Genomic DNA, 17,593 nt, shown 5'->3' on the forward strand with positions numbered 1-17,593 from the left:
TTCCTCTGATGGTTGTTTTGTGGCTGGGGAGCTTGTTCTTGGAGTAATTTGTTCCATTTCTTCTTTTTATGTAGGATGAATGCTGTAGAAAGTTTTTTATAGTCTCTTTGTATTAAGCTTGCTTAATAACTATTCTCCAACTATTTGGGTTGGTCTAATAAAAGATATCAAATTCACCCAAGGAACCTTGTCTGCCTATGTCCTTAGACCAACACGGCTACAACCTACACCCCTGCATGGTATAATCCTGTAATTTAGGTTTATTTTACATCTAGGATTCTGGCTAATCTAACCAATAGCCATCTGGGCTGCCTAATTTCTTCAAGCAGGCTGCCTTGGATAAGATAGAGGATTCTTTATTGCTGCCCAAGCATTTTGGTAAGCATAGTCCTCCCTGTGCATAGCTGAATATCAGCTGAGGTTGCTGATGATAGAGATCTTACTGCAGAGCTGTGGAGTGTAGATCAGAGCACCTCTCCTTTGGGTGCTCCCACTCATACTTTCACACTGAAAGTCCACTTGCTTTGCCCTGTCTGTGGTGTTCCCTTTCCAAATCCCTCTTTCCAGTATGTTTTTGGAGAGCCTCAGAGGAAAAACAGACTGTGCCAGCCAGATTCTTGGTGGGTGTAGGAGGGTAACAGCAGAAGTCAATGGGGCAATATTGCCCAAACCCCTTTCTCTGTCTGCAGTAGTCCAGCAACTCCAAAGTTTGTTCTAGTTAGATTGTCTGATAATCGCCTGGGGTTTTTTTTTTTGTGTGCCATAGCTTCTCTTCCTCTCAGAGAAGACATCTGTTTAGATCCTGAGTGTTTAGGTCCAACTGCACTGAAGTGAGTGTGAATCCTATCACTGATGCCAGTAAGATGTGGATCTGGCCATGAGGCAATAAACCAGGGGTGGCCAAATTTCCTAACCCTTCTAGCTGCAAACCCAAGTCTTGACACAGCTGAGTGCTGCAGGACATAGGACTTCCGGGATGCATATGCCCCACCCTCGCTCTGCACTCGGTGCCCCACTACTTCTCTTTTCTCTGGGGTTGCATTTAAACTGTTTGGGAGCTGCATCCTGTAGCAGGATGCTTCTGACAGTGAATTGAAAAGGTCTGGAGGACAAGGGAACAATGAGAAGCCTTTTTTACTAGGACTGAGATAAGCATTCCTGAAATGATTTCCTGAGTAACGTTTGTCTAATGAATGACACAGACTCTTCATAGCAGCATCTTAATTCTTGGCTTGCATACAAAGTTTCTAGTTTCTAGGACAGTTAATCTTTCCTGAACAAAAACTGCTTCCTGGGAGATTAGAGAAGGTTGACAAGCAATTTTCAGGGCTGTGTAAAAAGGGATTGTTGCAGTGAGTTAACAGGGGTGAGGGTTTACATCAGTGTCAAACCACAAACCTGGATGCCTAAGTGGATTTGCCTACTTCCATTATCCTAGAATAGGAGAAAAACAATACAGAGGGAGGGGCAGGTAGTGGGAAGAGATGCAATGGGGAACACCAAGACCGTGGTAGTCTTATAGATTGAATAATGTTTATTTTTCCACTTCTACAACCAGAGACTGAAGCAGAAAAGTAGCAGCCAAAATGATCCCAGCAGAAAATAATTCCTATTGCATAGCCCGAGAAGTAATAGCAATACATCTCTTAATACTTGAACAGCGGTGACATCTTGAAAGCACGTTACAAGCCTTAACTAACAGGGGTCTAGAAGATAGTCTCTGGTGAAACGTGGGAAGAACTTAACACATGCAAAACTCTGTGGTCTCACAGGGCTCTCTTCAAATTCATAACAGTGGTCTTCTCTGTGCTGCTCTTGCTCATCTCTTACTTGGCCTTCAGTATTGGCAGCTTGCTGGTCTGCTTGCACTGCTGTCCGCCTGAGCTGTACTTCCCTACTGGAGGGCAGTAGGCTTGCACTGGAGCGCAGTAGGTTTGCACTGGAATGCAGCAGCTTTGTGTTGAACGGACATACTTTTGCCTTGGGGGGCACCTTGGTATGCATGGACCTGGCTTCACACACACACGCTGGAGGTAGCCGGAAGATCCAGAATCATGGCATGGCTCACCACACACTGACCTGCGCCTGCCGTGGCATCCTCGTGAGGACCCATAAGATCCAGAACCGTGGCACGGCTCGCCACACCTGCGCCTTCTGTGGCATCCTCCTGAAGACCCATAAAATCCTCCTGAAGACCCATGGCACCCCTCGGAACAGGCTAAGCGTTCATTGGCGAGGTACACATCTGCTGCATAATGGTAGGTTGGTCTCCTCCCAAATTCATGAGATGAGCACTCTCCATTGCAACGGTCTGGTCCCCTTCTATAACCCCCACATCCGTCTGAGTACCCGAGTGTTGGCCTCCTGGCACAGCCAGAGTCTTCACTTCCACAGTATCCACTTGAAGACCCACGCTCTGCCTCAGAGCAGACTGACCGCCGATACCAACAGGGTCGGTAGTTGTGCCCCCCCACTCCTCTTACATCAGGGTTACACCCTCCGCAGCAGGAGTCATCAGCGTAGCATAAGGGGATGCGGTGGTTCTCCAGCCAAGAGCCTGAAGGGTCGTACCAGGTAGAGTTCAAGTTGAAGTATGATTCCCTTCCAGAAGAGCAGGTCATTTTGCAGTGCTGGAAATCTAAAAGAAAAGGGCAGCAGAGGTAGGTACTTGCATTTTCACCTCCACTTTTTGTGCATAGGCTTGTGGTTCTTAACTGGAAAACCTTAAATCTAACAGGAATTCTTGAGGCCATTTCAGGAAGACCAGACTGTGCCTAACCTCCACTCCTCGGCTTTACATGGGAATGGATTTCTCATGGGAAATCCCATGAGAAAGGGATACTTTTCCCCAGCCATATCAAATTGGGGTTCTTCATTCAGTGAGCATCCTACCAGTCTCCACTGAAGCAATCTCATTAAAACTCTCCTCTCCATGCAAACCACCCTGGTTTCCCTTCTCAGTTCTTGTAAAGTAGCCAATTGTGTATCTCAATAAAGAGCTGCACATAATAAACACAGGAATCCACCCACCCAGCCAGAAATTACCCTGTTTGATTTACCTGTTTGAGTAGTGAGGACAGGTGAGCAGCCGTGATGCTGAGTGGTGTGAAGACTGCAGGGGTACAAGGTTTTTATACAGTTCTGAGCCCTCTCCATGCTAATGAGGCACCCACTAGGAATGAAAACTTAATTATTTACTGACTGAACATCTTCCTGCCTGTCTGCTGTCCCCAGCATGCGACATCCCCTGTTTGACTCATGGGGAGATGCTGAACAGAAGCAATTATATTTTAATTAAAGAATACTACACACAATCAAAGGTATTAGCTGATTAATCCTGACATTAGATATGTGAGGTAGATAAGAAAACATTTATTTTTCCACTTCCAGATGGAGCCCTGGAGGGACACTAGTGCCCAGTTGACTCCCCACCAATGACTCATGTCAGTCAGTCCATGTGAAGCATGTGATGCCATGCGATGCCATGCTCTCATCTCTTTTGATGCCACATGATAATGATGAAGATGATGATGTTCATTAGTAACCCTAGCTCATGTGGATGGCAAGCAGCAGTTGGAAAAGGCAGGCTTCTTGGAGCAAGGACAACTACTGACTCATTTGTAAGGCCAGCGGTTGGAAATGGCTCGGGGGGTATCATATGATGCTGCAATCTAAGTTGGCAGGGGCTGAGCTTTGGTGATGCAGAGGGGTCCCTTCCTATCCCCTGTCTCTTTGTTTCTGTATCCCAGTACGATATGTAGGGGATGCCTACGCTGGTGTTTAGGATTGACCTGAGGAGACTTGATGGGCTGGGAGGAGGCTTGATGTTCAGGGGAGTATTGCGCTATGGTGGGGTGGGGACAGGCTGGACTGTCACTGGGGGATTAAGCTCCAGGGTTGTCAGTATAAAAAGAAGTCAGCCAGTGTGGCCTTGAGGGTGGCCCTAAATATCCATGTGGGCCTAGCCTTAAGATACCTGCGGACCAGTATCATTTGTCAGGAACTGCTGGAAGAAATAGGTAAATGATAGAAAACTTGGTTTTAGTATCATTGGGTTTCACTGGTCAGGATTTTCCTCCATGAAGCTTTTCTTGAAGTGTTTTCTATGTCATGGAGTATCTAGAACAGTGCTTCTAACCTTCTCTGGCTCGAGGCACCCCTCAGAGACTTGAGGCACCCCTTGGAAAATGCCAGCTTTTTGTTTTTGCTCATTTTTTTGACTACAGAAAAATAATACAGCAATTCTTCTTCTTTTGCAAAGAACTTGGAAAGACCACAGAAGGTCATAATGTTTCAAATGCTATGGATTCCACTTTAAAATCTCTAGGTTTATCTAGTGAATCATGTTTGCACACCTAACAACACTAACACCCTTGAAAGGATCTCAAGGCACCCTAGGGTGCTGCACACTCTGGTTGAGAATCACCTTGATTGTGAGGACCTACCACTTCCCCCACTCTCCCTTGCCAATTATTTCTGAATTCATTCTTTAGTTTGTCCTTGCTGCTGCTGTGCTCCTGGAGCTGATTTATAGCTGAAAGTGTCTTGAAACACCGCAGGACTTGTACAGTAGATGCTGGATTGTCCTATCTAGATCACAGCAGAGTCTATTTGTAGCTCCCCAAAAATACTTTCACCTAAACATTTCTAACCATTTGGAGGGTTTGGTGGGTACAAAAGTGGATTAAAAAAAAATCCTTTATTTGGGACATGCATGTGTGCATGTGGTGTACATTTCTGAAGGATATTTCCTTTGAAATCCTTTGATCTATATTAAATAGTCCCAGCAAAAAGCCTTGATCACTGAAGTTCATGGAAAAGGTGCCATTATTTTCAAGGGGCTTTGACTCAGGCCATGTATAGTGCTCAGGTGTGCATTAGGATGGATGGATTGTAAGGAAGTGGGATGTTTCTTTGAGAGCAGGTCAAGAGTAGAGGCTCTGACCATTCTTTGTTAACTTTTTCAATCCATAATTACAGAATGGAATCTGTAATTTTCCGCTGGAAAGGAATCAATTTGAGAACAAAGAAACAAAACCCAAGAAACTGTTGTTGTGTGCGGGCACCTTGTCTTCTAACACAAACCCAGAACCTTTGTATGAAAATGGACATTTTTTGTTAATGTGTTTTTTTATGATAAATGGAAACAATTTCCTGTTTTGTTTGGTCACATTTTTAATAAGTGGCTGGGCTATGAAAAGCCCTGGCGAACATGATCAGGCTGTTTGAAATGGGCACATCTCATGCTTTAATGTGGAGTGAAATGCATTCCTTGCATGGTAAAATCCATGGCTCATTCTGACATACGTTCATCATAGAAATGGTTATCAATCATTTATGTAACAAATTACCTTTCCAATGAACTGCTACGAACACTAGCTAATAAACATGTGGATTATAACAGACTCATCTCTCATGGATATGGTATTCATAATATGATGCAGTGGAACTCAGGCTACTTGTATGTTATCAGTCATCAGACTTCAGTTGTGAGCAAGCATCTATCAACGCATCATCTCAGCCCAGGCAGGCGCAGTTCTGAGTTTTATCGAGGGCAGCTTTTTAAAAATGCAAAATGTAACGCTTTAAAAAGCCTTAAAAACATTCTTGTTGAGACATTTAAATATATTACAATGTCTCTGGCTTTTTAAAAATGTCTTCAGTGTTTTGATGATTTGTGTTTTGGTGAGCAAAGCAAACCTCAGGTGAATTTTACTGGTTCTGCTCTTGAATTCATAGGGAGAAAATAGAACTTAATCTTCTTTCTGAGCTTTTTATTGTATAGAGTCACTTCTGCTTTTACTGCCCCTTTGCAGCAATTGCTTCTTATTAGCCCTTCAATCACCAGTGGTGGGATGAAGGAAATGGCATTAGACAGTGTTTTGTGAACCTCTATTACCCCAGAGTACTAGGATTTTGGCTTGGGGTATGTTTGCTAGGCAGCTGCACTCTGGGTGGGGCACAAAACCATGATTCAGGCACCTCATGCCAGTTAACGATCTCCAGGTGGCTTCTTGGGCAGTTTCCTTTTGGATCCAGTCTAATTCCCTCTGCCTGGCCCTAATTGCTATTGTTAGTATTATGATACTAATGCCTCTCTCTTGTCTAGCAACATAAATGGATCTTCAGGAGGATATTACTGCAGGAGCAGGGTAAAGCAGGATCAGAAGAACTATCTTTATCCATGACTGCTGAACAAATAAGGCATAGCAATGCAGCTCACGTTTTGCAAGTTTTATTGTGTCTCGGGTAACAGTGGAGATTTGAAAGTACTTAATAGAGTACCCTCAGAATACAGTATACGACATTGTGTCTCAAGAGCTTACATGATACAGCAGAAGTAGAACTTGATATGAACATTTCATATTTACGCAGGCACTAGGGTCTCTAGACCATGTTCAAGACACACAGGAGCAGATTTTCCACAGCATTATAAAAGTGCCTATAAAGAGAAAGAAAGCTGCCCACATGCCTTGTTCCCGCTGGCTTCAGGTGCTGAGATGCTTCTTAATATTGTGCTAAGTAGTTATCTGCATCTTTGAGCACCCAAAGCTGGATTTTTAAGGTATTTAACTGGTTTTAATCCGCTGGCGAGGAAAGAATCTGCAGTTTGTGAAATGGCACATGAGACACTTTAGCACTGAAGGTGTCACTGTATGAACAGGGAGGAAACTGGCAGGTCTTCATTTCATTTTGGTTCTTGGGGCTGTTGGCTGTGTTACTTTAGTTAGTTAGCTGCTGTGTTGGCACCTTGCTGACCTGCTGCGGCTGCACTTTTCCCCTTATGCATAACGCAGTTGTGCTGGGGCGCAGCATTTCTGCACTGGTGCCTGGCACGGCCACACTGGACGGCGCTTGCGTACATGCTGCCTTCGCCATGTTTTTTGGTCGAAAGGTCCAGATCCATGGCACAGAGGCCCAGAACTGTGGCAGGATGATCTAGAGTCTCCTTGACTATGCTGAATCCCAGAACAGAAAGTCTGTCCGCAGCTGTAGGGTCCCCCCTTTCCAAGGCATGACCCTGAAGGTCCATGGCAGAACGCTGTATAGTGTCCAGGGCTGTACATCTTTCTGCAGGGCAGGAAAAACTGAAATAAAACAGACAGTTGATTTGCCACCAGAAGCTCAGGTGCACCGCTGCTTCCCATTTCCCCATCCTCTAGCATTCATAGAAAGCCTTTCTTACGCTAAAACCCATGACCTCACATGAGCCCTGAAACCTGTTTTCTAGGGATTGCCACAGCTTTCTTGGCTCCTGTCTTGAGCTTTCCACCACTGTGGATTCACCTGAGAGAGAAGTTGTTATAAATACTGCCTTGATTCCCCAAAGGTTGACTTCTTATGCCTGAAGAAAGGTAATTGCACCTGAAAGCTTGCTAAGAACTTTTTTCCAACTACTCCGTTGGTCTAATAAAAGGTACCACATCTAGTCAACAAACCTTGTCCTTCCTTTCAAGCATTTTTGGACAGAGCCTTTACGTAGCCACATGACCCTCAGTCCTTTCACATACCAATGGTCCTGCATTTACCAATTCTCCCTGAAATTCCCAACACATTCTGCGCACTGCTAATATTTCTGTGTTGAAGATAGACCCTAGCCAGGGTGCTCAGGTGCTGAGTTAAGCTGCAGGATGCATGCAGGCTTTGATTGCAAAGCATCCTTGTGTAGCATGCATTTTTTCCATCAATATTAAAGATCTTTGTAGTCCACTTACATGGGCAGATGAGGAGAAGCGAAGCCAAAGGAGTAAGAGCAGGGAAGGGAGGGCTTTTATGTGCTTCAGAAGCCGCGGGGATGTTCCTTGAGCAACAGTGAGGTCATTATTTACAAACACTAACTCCTGCCAATTTGCTGTATCCATCGTTTTGGCGTTCATGCTCTGACTTACCTCTCTCCTGTCATCGTTCAAAGTGTTATGTAAATCCTAGCCAGCCAATCCCCGCGAATGGCTGAATAGGTACTTTTACACTCACTTCATAGCTGGTGACATAGTGGCGCAGAGATGTAATGAACCTTCCCCGGGGGCAGGCTGTGTTGAATCAATGGGATAGATATGATAACTCGATGTTCATGACTCCCACTCATGTGCCTTGGCTTGAATGCTGCTCTGTATAATTTATTCTCAGGCTATAGGAAAATATAATTGCAATACTCCAGTTCAGGAGAGTCGCCTGCAGCGATGAGGGCCCCTTTGCAAGTCTGTCTCAGTGAGGCAGCTGCAGAGCCAGGGTTGGAAATGAAGAGCTGTTGAGTCACTACTACCTTCAGAAATGATTCTGCTTTCTGTATTACCTCTTCATTTCCCCCCCACGCTCCAGAGGTTGTTTTGACTTCATAGTTCATTTTGCTTTGCCAATCGCAAAGCATGTTTGTTCCTGTCCTGGGTCTCGTGCAGCTGAACCAATTTTCCAGGGAACGTGGAGTCCTCAGAGAGGTGCCGTCATGCCAAACTAATCACTTTAAGTACTTTTGAGGTGTCTTAATCACCAAGTTTGGAAATCTGATATTTATAGCCAAGGCCCGAGCAAGTGGAAGCCAATGCAAACAGGCCTCAGGGCTCTGAAAACAACAAAATCAAAGCACTTTCTAGTAGAGGAGAAGCTGATTCTTTATTATCTTTAGTGTGATTCATTTTGTTATTCATGATTGCTAACTATTATTACTAGTGTTGTTCATTTTCCCAGGTGCTTTGGTGTGTTCCCGCCGGCATCGGGGTAACGGGAAGACGTCTGCAAGCGGAAGGCAAGGGATGAACAAGCAACCAGAATGGAAATCTATTTGGGACCAAAAGATTAATGAAGAAACACACGCCAAAACATCTGCTGTGTCACGAGGGGTAGATTTATTTGTCTCTGGAATGGCGCCCCGGCCCCGTTCCTGAGAAGGGAGCCCAGGGCCTGCCGGACAGCCTCGATGGAGGAAGGGGCCTAAATAAGATGGCCGCCCACCCACCTCGGGGGCAGGTCTGGGGCGGGAATAGAGGGTTAGGTGATCCCAGGAGAGGCTTAAACCCCTGGGGCTGAGGCCAGAGAAGGCCATTTGGCTCTGGGGGCCGCTCCAGAGCAAGGGGCACGCAGGAGCGCTGCTGGCAGCACTGGGGCCTGTCTTAAGGGAGGCGAGGAGCGCCGGTGCCCTGCAGGGGCCTAGTGCCTGGGGGAGGGGGAAGCCATGTTATGCAGGCAGGGAGCCATTGCGTGTGTGCGGACCCAGAGGGGTTTGGTTGTGTTTGCCACCAGGCTTATTCCAGGGTTCGTTTCAGCCGGTGGTTTGGGAGTAGCTGGAAGGGTAGTGAGCGGAGGCCATGGCTGGGCACCTGGGGTTTGACCCACCGCAGAGTGCCAGGGATATGCCCGTGTTTAGAGCCCTGCTGGGAGCCTGGACACAGGGCTTTGACCAGAGGGGGAAATCCAAGAGAGAAAGAAAGGCTGGAGCCCACTTGGGAAAGGAGCTAGACCGAGGGTGGCCATCACAGGGGACAGTCCAGTTGTCCTCTGTCCTCTATTGATACAAAACCGGATGCCTTTATGTCCTCTGTTTTTCTCTTGAGGAGAAAAATAGAGGACATAGAGGTGTAAGGTTTTGTATCAATGGAGGACAGAGTAGCAGAAAACTATGATGGCCACCCTAGCTAGACGGGGGCCAGGGGCCCGGACGGAGCCAGAGCAGGCTCAGCACCCGAGGCCGGTGGAGGGGCGAGATCAGGGCCAGTGGCCTGGAGCCCGAGCTGGGCACAGCCTAAGAGGGCGAGACTCAGGCTGGGACCCAGAAGTCAGGCCCGGTGCGGTGGGCCTAGATTAAGGAAAGTGCTGAGGCCAGGAAGGCTGAATCCTGACAAGGGTCCTGAGGTGGCCTGGTATTGATTTGGGGCCAAGTGCCCACCAAAGTCATTAACTGGTAACACGTGTGAGGCATGGGTGCAGAGTAAGGGGTGGTCGGAGCCATGTAATTAGCCCTTAAGGCGAAGAGGTGCCCTGGGAGAACTAGCCGGCTATGTTTATAGCCTCCCATACCCAGTTGGGGACTGCGGCAAGGAAGTCACAAACGAAACAGTAACACCATCAAGAGTTTATTTTCTTGCACACCAAGCAGAGTATTAATAGCAGAGCTAATGCATAATAACAACACCTTAAACTTATACAGCGAGGAGAGCTTCAGAGAGTCTTAGTTCCCTGGTGAAAGCCATTGAGAAAAGAGGAGACAGAATCAGCAACAGATGAAACAAGAAAAGAAAAGCCTGTAGGCACTTCATCCAGCATCACGTGGGCCAGAAGGGAGGTTGTCCCCATGGCAGTCGCTTGAGCTGCTGTGTCGACAACTTGCAGAGCAGCTTGTGCTGCTGGTTGCAGGCTCAGCACTTCTTCAGGGGTGAGCAGTGCTGCTGCATGGGGGCCGAGTATTGCAGCGGGGGGCAGCACACCGGCATGGGCCGTCTTTGGATCACCACCCGGGGGCAGGATCTTGACCCCCTGCAGCAGAAGCCACAGCAAGAGCCACAGCAAGAGCCACAGGGCTGGCAGCACGACCCCGAAGACCTGTGGATGTAGACTGGCTCACAGCAGACGGGCTGCACATAGCAGATGGGCTGCACACTTCTGGTGCCATGACATCCAGAGCAGCAAGAGCACATCTTTTCCGCAGGGCAGGTGAAGCTGAAAAAAACAATTTCATTGAGACTTGAAATGCAAGATAGTCTCTTGCATTTTCCTCCTTTCTAGGTTTACAGTTTTCAGAGGAAGCCGCATAAATGCCTCACCCGTGAACCCCACAAAGACGTTAGCTAGTGTTGCTGGGGCTCAACACATAACCTAAGCCTCCTACTTTTTTACTCAATTGCATTTCCCAAGCCATTTCTAGGCACTGTTCCTCAGAGGAGAATGACAATCAGACATTATTGCAAAGCTGTCCTTTCAGAGCATCTTCTAAAATCCTCTTAGAGTTCCCTTTCTTCAAAGATCTATGCCCCATCGTCTTTTAAACTCCCCAGCCCTCAGTATTTCTCCTTTTCACCCTGGAATTCCTGGAGTATTCTGTATCTTCTGCATTTGCATGTCATCAGACCCTCCACTGAGCTTCCTTTCAAACCCCCTTCCAGGCATACTGGTAAATCAGGGCCCCTGACCAGCAAAACAATAAACTAAAGAGATTTTTTTCGTGGGCAAAGATAATAGTTATATTCAGACTTACCCTGAGACAGCTGAGGCCTGGTGAGGAGATGTGGAAGTGAGTGAAGAGCTGAGCACCAGCGACCTTATATACGGTTTGAAACCTGCTGCCCGGAAATGAGACACTCCCTGACCATTCTGATTTTAGTATTTACCAACCCAAACTCATACTTATTTGTTCTGGGCATCTTCCGGTATGTGCTTTTTTGTCTCATTATTTTTGATAAGTACCTCTTGTTTTGGACCATAATTACTGAGGTTAACAGGTAAACTGTGCGTTTACTCCAAACATGCATTTATATCCATTTTGCACGTGTTTTCGGTGACACACTGGGATGTTGCTCGACTTGCTCATTGCAGCCAATGTGAAATCGGCAAAAGAGAAGCCAGGTGCATGCTGGGTTTGACCTTGTGGGGCTTGGGGCCATGTTCTTGCCGGTGGCTGGAAAACACAATTTCATGTTCTAGCACATGTGAATTGCATAGGGAAGATGGACGGACTGGATGACTTGCTTTGGGAACCCAGTGAGTCAGAGGCAGAATTGGTGAGTTTTTGGTTTCCAGTGTCACGCTTGAATATTGTAATAGCTTCTCTGACTTCCTTTTCTTTCTGTTCTGGGTGTGTTACAAAAGCTGGGCTGATCTCCCGTGGATTGCTGAGATGCTTTCCAATCACTAAGTCATTTGTGTGACTGTTTTGGGTCCAGCTTGTGCAGTCCGATTCCCCCTGGCAAAGATTTCCCAGCTTTGCTTCACTGCTGTTCCCCTGGATTCTTTTTGGCAATTATTTTGGAAGCCTTTAAATGGGGTGGGCTGCTGTTTTGTATGTCTTGGTGTTTGAATCAGATTTAAATTCCAGGGGCTTTGTGCTAATGCTTCGGTGCCACAGTGACGTAAGGATGTATGTGGTACAAAGTGTGATGTACCACAGCTTTGGCTGTGGCTTTTGCACTTGCATGTCCTCTCTTACCAACACTTGTGTCCGTTTGGACCAGCAGACATTGGACAGGAGCATGAGGCCTCAGGGACTAAGTGGGATCCTTTTTACCTGCAATTCCTTCTCATTGCTATGCTGGTAACAGAGCTAGGGGCAAAGAGAGAGACTGTCTGGTCCTATCAGTGGTCCTTTTGCTGGTGACTGGCAGAGAGAACAGCCCGTTCTGATGCAATGAGTTTCTGAGCCCAGGGATATAGGAGCACAAGGTGGTGGGGAGGGGTAAGAACAGACTGGCTGGGGGTGGTAGATAAAGGGTGGCTGGCGGGTAGAAGGGGCTGGTGGGTCAAGGCATAGAGCCTGAGGAGTAAAGATAGAAGTGGGCAAGTGGAGTGAGGCTAAAAGGACAGAGCAGGAAGTGGGAGAAAGGACTCCTCTGCCCAGGTTACTTGTGATTTTCAGATTTTTCATCTCTTCCCCAGAAAGCAAAAAACCTCCAGATTTCCTCCCTTCATGCCCTGCTCCAAGCACCCACTGCCCCAATAAGGTTTGTTTTTGTTCACTAGCTCCTGGTCTGGAGATGCATTGCATCTTTGGTGGAAACTGGTACTCTTTGGATTGTTCTGTTAGCAAATGGGCATTGGGTTGTATCATTCCACAGCTAGGAGAAGTTTGGGGATCAGGCATTGATGCAGGAATAGAGGGAAGAGTTTTCCTGGAACCAGAGCACTGACGGAGTAGCCAGGAGGCTCAACTGAGTGGCTTCCATTACCTTCAAAGAGCACAGGCCTGGCATCTAGAAGGGTTTTGGGGTGATGGTGGTGAGGAGAGGCGGCTTTGTGCTCTTAGAGCTGCCGTATCTTTTATGAGTTACAGAACTGTGATCCTAGTGTTTGTGACCTATAAAGTCCTCGGGGTATTTTCCTTAGATCTGAAACCGGTCAAAAACTGTAGCCCCCTAGACTTGAATGGGGTATACAGATAGAAGATCACATCAATTTAAACTGTGTTTACCACTTTCATGGGATTTTTAAGTCAAAATTGTGTGTTGAGTCAAGTGTCAGGAAGGCTCATTGTCAGTCTGTACCAATTGGTGCCATTGGGAAGGCTCATTTTGTTACCTATATGCGATGGACCCACACCTTGGGGAATAAAGGGATGAAGAAAAATTAAATGAAGGGGAAGACAGAATAAAGAAAGGGGTTCACAAACATGCTGAGAAACCTTCTGTAGCATCAACTGTACATTTTATTGAAGACAGATGCAAGAAAATGAAACATTAACAGTGTACAATAGTCAGCATCCCATGCACCAGGAACTGAATTAACACCAGGACTAGAACTTAATGAGACTTCTTCACACTCTATAGTGGGCGACACCTTCAAAGCCAGTTACAGAGATTGACAAAGAAAGAAGTGGCGAGTTCTGAAACCAGAGAAGAAAAAGTTTTGGGCAGTTCGTTCAGGCACTTTATCGCATGGTCCGTGAGGGAATCAGTGGGTGTTTGCCTTGTTTTTGTTCCGGTGGCTCTCTCTCCAGCTGCTGCATTGGCAAGTTGCAGAGCAGCTTCTGCTGCTAGCAAGAGTCAGCACTTCTTCAGGGGCGAGCAGCACTGCTGCATGGGGGATGAGTATTGCAGCGGGGGGCAGCACACTGGCATGGGCCGTCTTTGGATCAGGACCCGGGGGCAGGATCTCGACCCCCAACAGCAGGAGCCGCAGCAAGATCCACAGGGCTGGCAGCATGACCCTGAAGACCTCTGGATGTAGACTGGCTTACAGCAGACGGGCTGCACGTAGCAGATGGTTTCAGTGCCATGACATCCAGAGCAGCAAGAGCACATCTTTCTGTAGGGTAGGCAAAGCTGCAAGGAAGAGAGTTACATTGAGAATGGATGCCCAGCATGGTCTCTTACTATTTCCCTTCTTGCTATGTCTCTAGAAGTACTTAATTGCCACATTCATGCTCGGTTTGGGAGTCTTCCACCCAAATGGTCATGCACTGAGCTGTGGGAGATGGCCACATTGCTCATAACCCGTCCCCCTAACTTGTTGCCCAAACTGGATTAATTCACCCATTAGCAAAGAACGCTAGTCACACAGTAAATACAGTCCTAAGGTCCTGCACAAATATCTGTGGAGCAAGGTCTGAAACATTCTTGGAGCAACCGTTTTTGTACAGCCCTATTGTTCTTTCATCTTCCAACTCATCCATTTCTTCCTGCAATTCTTGGCAGCGCACAGAACGTGCTAACTATCTTTTGCTCATGGAAATAGTGCATGCACAGAGAACCTGGCTTCTGCACAGTCATAAAGTAAGGATACAGATCTGCAAAAAAGTACACTTAAAGTTGTCTCATAAGCAGCAGTGTGATTTGACTTACCCTGTTGACCAGCGAGGATAAGCCGAGGAAGAGAAGCCAAGTGAATGAGGGATCCTGGGCAGGGAGCCTTTTTATATGGTTTGAAACCTTTGTCCTGGAAATGAGACATCCCCTGGTAATCCTGCCTCCATTAGGTGAATACCTTAACCCCATACTTAGTTGTTATACACATCTTCCGGTACTTAGATTTTATGTCATTATTTTCAATCAGCACCTCCAGTTTGCACCATAATTTAGTAGAATTGCTTAAAAAAATGCTTCCCAGTTTTGAACAATTTGGCCCTGTAACAGCTAAAGAGCCGCATTTATATCCATTGCACAAATGTTGACACCGACACACATGTGCCTTCCATGAAGTGACTAGAACTCGCCATAGCCCCTGTCATGTTTTGAGGCTATTTGACCTACTCCTATTTGAGATAATTAGCTTTTCCTACCAGCTTATGTTAAAAAAAATCATCCATATGAATTGCTTTTAGAGGGGAAGTGCTGGAGTTAGAAGCAAAGCATTTCTTTCTTATCTTGCTGAGTCCCTGGCCCACTCTGCTTTGATATTTATAACTTGCTTTTCTGTTTCATTTTTTTTTCTTGCTACAGAAGTGATGCTGCTTTACCCTCAGGGCTTCTCTGAGGCTAGGTCTAGGTTGCTAACGCAGGAAAAGTTTTTCAAGGCAGGGACTTTCAGCTTCTAGGTTGTTTTGTCTGCTGTTTCAAAGCTCATTTCTCAGCCAGGATTTATAATGCTTTGTTTTCCATTTTTGCCCATGGGTAGATGCCCGTGTGTGTATTTTTGGGGCCGAGGAGAGCCTTGTCTGTAATTGCTCTTTACGACTCTTTTGGCAAATGAAGCAATTGCCAGGAATTTCCGCTGTGCTGTCCGTGGCCCTACCAGTGTCTAGGAAGCCAGACAAGCAGAGGGGTTAATGTTTTTGGCTGAGATATAAAGCAGCAGGGGTAGAGCAGGGACAGCCTGGGAAACTGGGGTTGTTAGGGACACAGAGTTAGAATGGAGAAAATAATGGTGCCAGAAGAGAGATCAGTCGGATGGAACAATTTTCCCCTTGCGGAAGCCCGTGGCTTCTACAGACTAAGCCAGAACCTTTTAAAGGCAATTACATTGCTATAATTCTCCTCCCTGGGCTTTGAATACAGGCCTGGATTGATGGCAGGAACTCATTCTGGGAGGGATACATTGTATATTTTTAAGACCAAAATCTGTGTTCCTGGTCCTTTTTTTGCCCCTGAAAACTCACAGCTTTATTCCAAGAGCAGGATGGCTCTAAACACTGGGTTCTGGCCAGATTTCATAGCAGAGGAGTTGCACCCTCCCTAATGGGCCATTCGCTGCAGGAGCCCCAGGGGGTCTTTGTGGCTGCATTGCGCTATTGGACATGATGCCTTCACCCACTGCCCATCCGAGAGAGAACGATCTGTGATCTTTCTTCTGACACGCAGGGGTATCACAGCTTAGCTTGTAGCTCTGAAGTGGGCTTTTACTCATGAACTTGCATGGTAAATATTTGTCCTCTTTCAGACTCCTATAGGCAACTGTGCTTTGGTGACTCCAGGGATAGGAGAGTACCTGGCACGTTGGGACCATCTCTTCCATGATCTCAGCCTCCCTGTAACTGGTTGGAATGAATGTTTTTTCCTCTGTAGCATCCATGGTTTGATCAGATGTGCTCCTGCCTACTTTCCAGACGCACTTGTTAACCAAAGGCCCATTGGTGAGCTTTTAGGACAGGATCCCTTCAGTTCAGATTCCAGAATGCATGGATCTGAGACTGAAGACTTTGCACTTCAAAACTAATGTGGTGCATTTCATTGGGAGCTACAATGCTAGCATCATATTGGGACCATTTTGACACACATTTGTGTGCCTGACAAAGACAATATGTTTCAAACGGCATCCTTGCTCCTAAATACAGTTCTGAAACTTGTAACTAAAGAGTCTGGCCTAGCAGGGATCTGCTTGTTCATGGCAATGCAAAATTTACCAACAGGCTTTAAAGGTTTCCTCCTTTTCATTCTTTTGGGAAATATTTATAGAAATCTCCTGTGTGTTTCAGGTCTGGGTCTCAGTTGTAGGTACACATCAGAATCCCACAAACTTGGATGTAACTATATCAATTTATTGTAGTGGTAGAGTTTGTATTGAACTCAGATTACTGTAGTGGTAGAGATTGATCGTTGACCTGTACCTTGATTGCGACTCAAAATCTGATTAAACCAATGAGCTGGGGCATGGATTTATTGGTCTGCAATGGATCAGGCAGCACCAGTTAACACTAGGCACTGTGCCTCTTAATATTTTCTAAATGTGGCTCTGTGTTGCTATCGGTACCTATATGTGCACAGTGTACAGTGTTCCCTATTGTCTCAAGCAAGACCAAGTGAAAAGGAAGGGGACAGAGAGAGATTTGGAGCGTGAGAGATGCACAAACACAAGCATTGTCATGAATTGCCAGTTTTATTGTGTACTGTTGGAAAACGGAGCAAGAAAATAGCAAATGAAGCATTAACAGCATAAGGTATTCTGTTTCCTATGCACCAAAATTAACAGCAGGATTAACACACGTTGAGAATACTTTACACTTATACAAGTTGGCAACATCTTCAAAAGGGGGCTGGGGGGGTGGGGTCACACACCTTGGTAGAGAAAGATGCTGCAAGATTAGAAACAAAAGAAAAAGCCTGAGGCACTTCATCCAGCATCACATGGTCCAGAAAGGAATTGGCAGGTTGTTCCTATGGCTTCAGCTGCTGTGTTGACAACTTGCAGAGCAGCTTGTGCTGCTGTTTGCAGGCTCAGCACTTCTTCAGGGGCGAGCAGCACTGCTGCATGGGGGCCGAGTATTGCAGCGGGGGGCAGCACACTGGCATGGGCCATCTTTGGATCACCACCCGGGGGCAGGATCTTGACCCCCTGCAGCAGGAGCCGCAGCAAGAGCCACAGCAAGAGCCACAGGGCTGGCAGCATGACTCCGAAGACCTCTGGATGTAGACCGGCTCACAGCAGATGGGCTGCACATAGCAGATGGTCTCAGTGCCATGACATCCAGAGCAGCCAGAGCACATCTTTCTGCAGGGCGGGAGAAGCTGAAAGAAACAGA

At 46.5% G+C, this 17,593-nt stretch overlaps 1 protein-coding gene across 1 annotated transcript; it reads right to left on the reverse strand.

Annotated features, from left to right (window-relative positions):
• Window positions 1-1,519: 1,519 nt before the first annotated feature.
• On the reverse strand, window positions 1,520-3,089 carry LOC112551470 (keratin-associated protein 5-3-like). Its single transcript, XM_025212664.1, has 2 exons — window positions 3,060-3,089; window positions 1,520-2,638 (listed from the first exon to the last, which is right to left on the reverse strand). The coding sequence occupies exon 2, from the start codon at window positions 2,619-2,621 to the stop codon at window positions 1,827-1,829; it is 795 nt and encodes a 264-aa protein (XP_025068449.1). The 5' UTR covers window positions 2,622-2,638; window positions 3,060-3,089; the 3' UTR covers window positions 1,520-1,826.
• Window positions 3,090-17,593: the final 14,504 nt, after the last annotated feature.

This window comes from Alligator sinensis, unplaced genomic scaffold, assembly GCF_000455745.1.
Source record: "Alligator sinensis unplaced genomic scaffold, ASM45574v1 scaffold1165_1, whole genome shotgun sequence".
Taxonomy (NCBI): Eukaryota; Metazoa; Chordata; order Crocodylia; family Alligatoridae; genus Alligator; species Alligator sinensis.

Excerpts from the sequence above, each read along its gene's own strand:
- LOC112551470 (XM_025212664.1), bottom strand. The coding sequence starts at position 2,621 with ATGACCTGCTCTTCTGGAAGGGAATCATACTTCAACTTGAACTCTACC.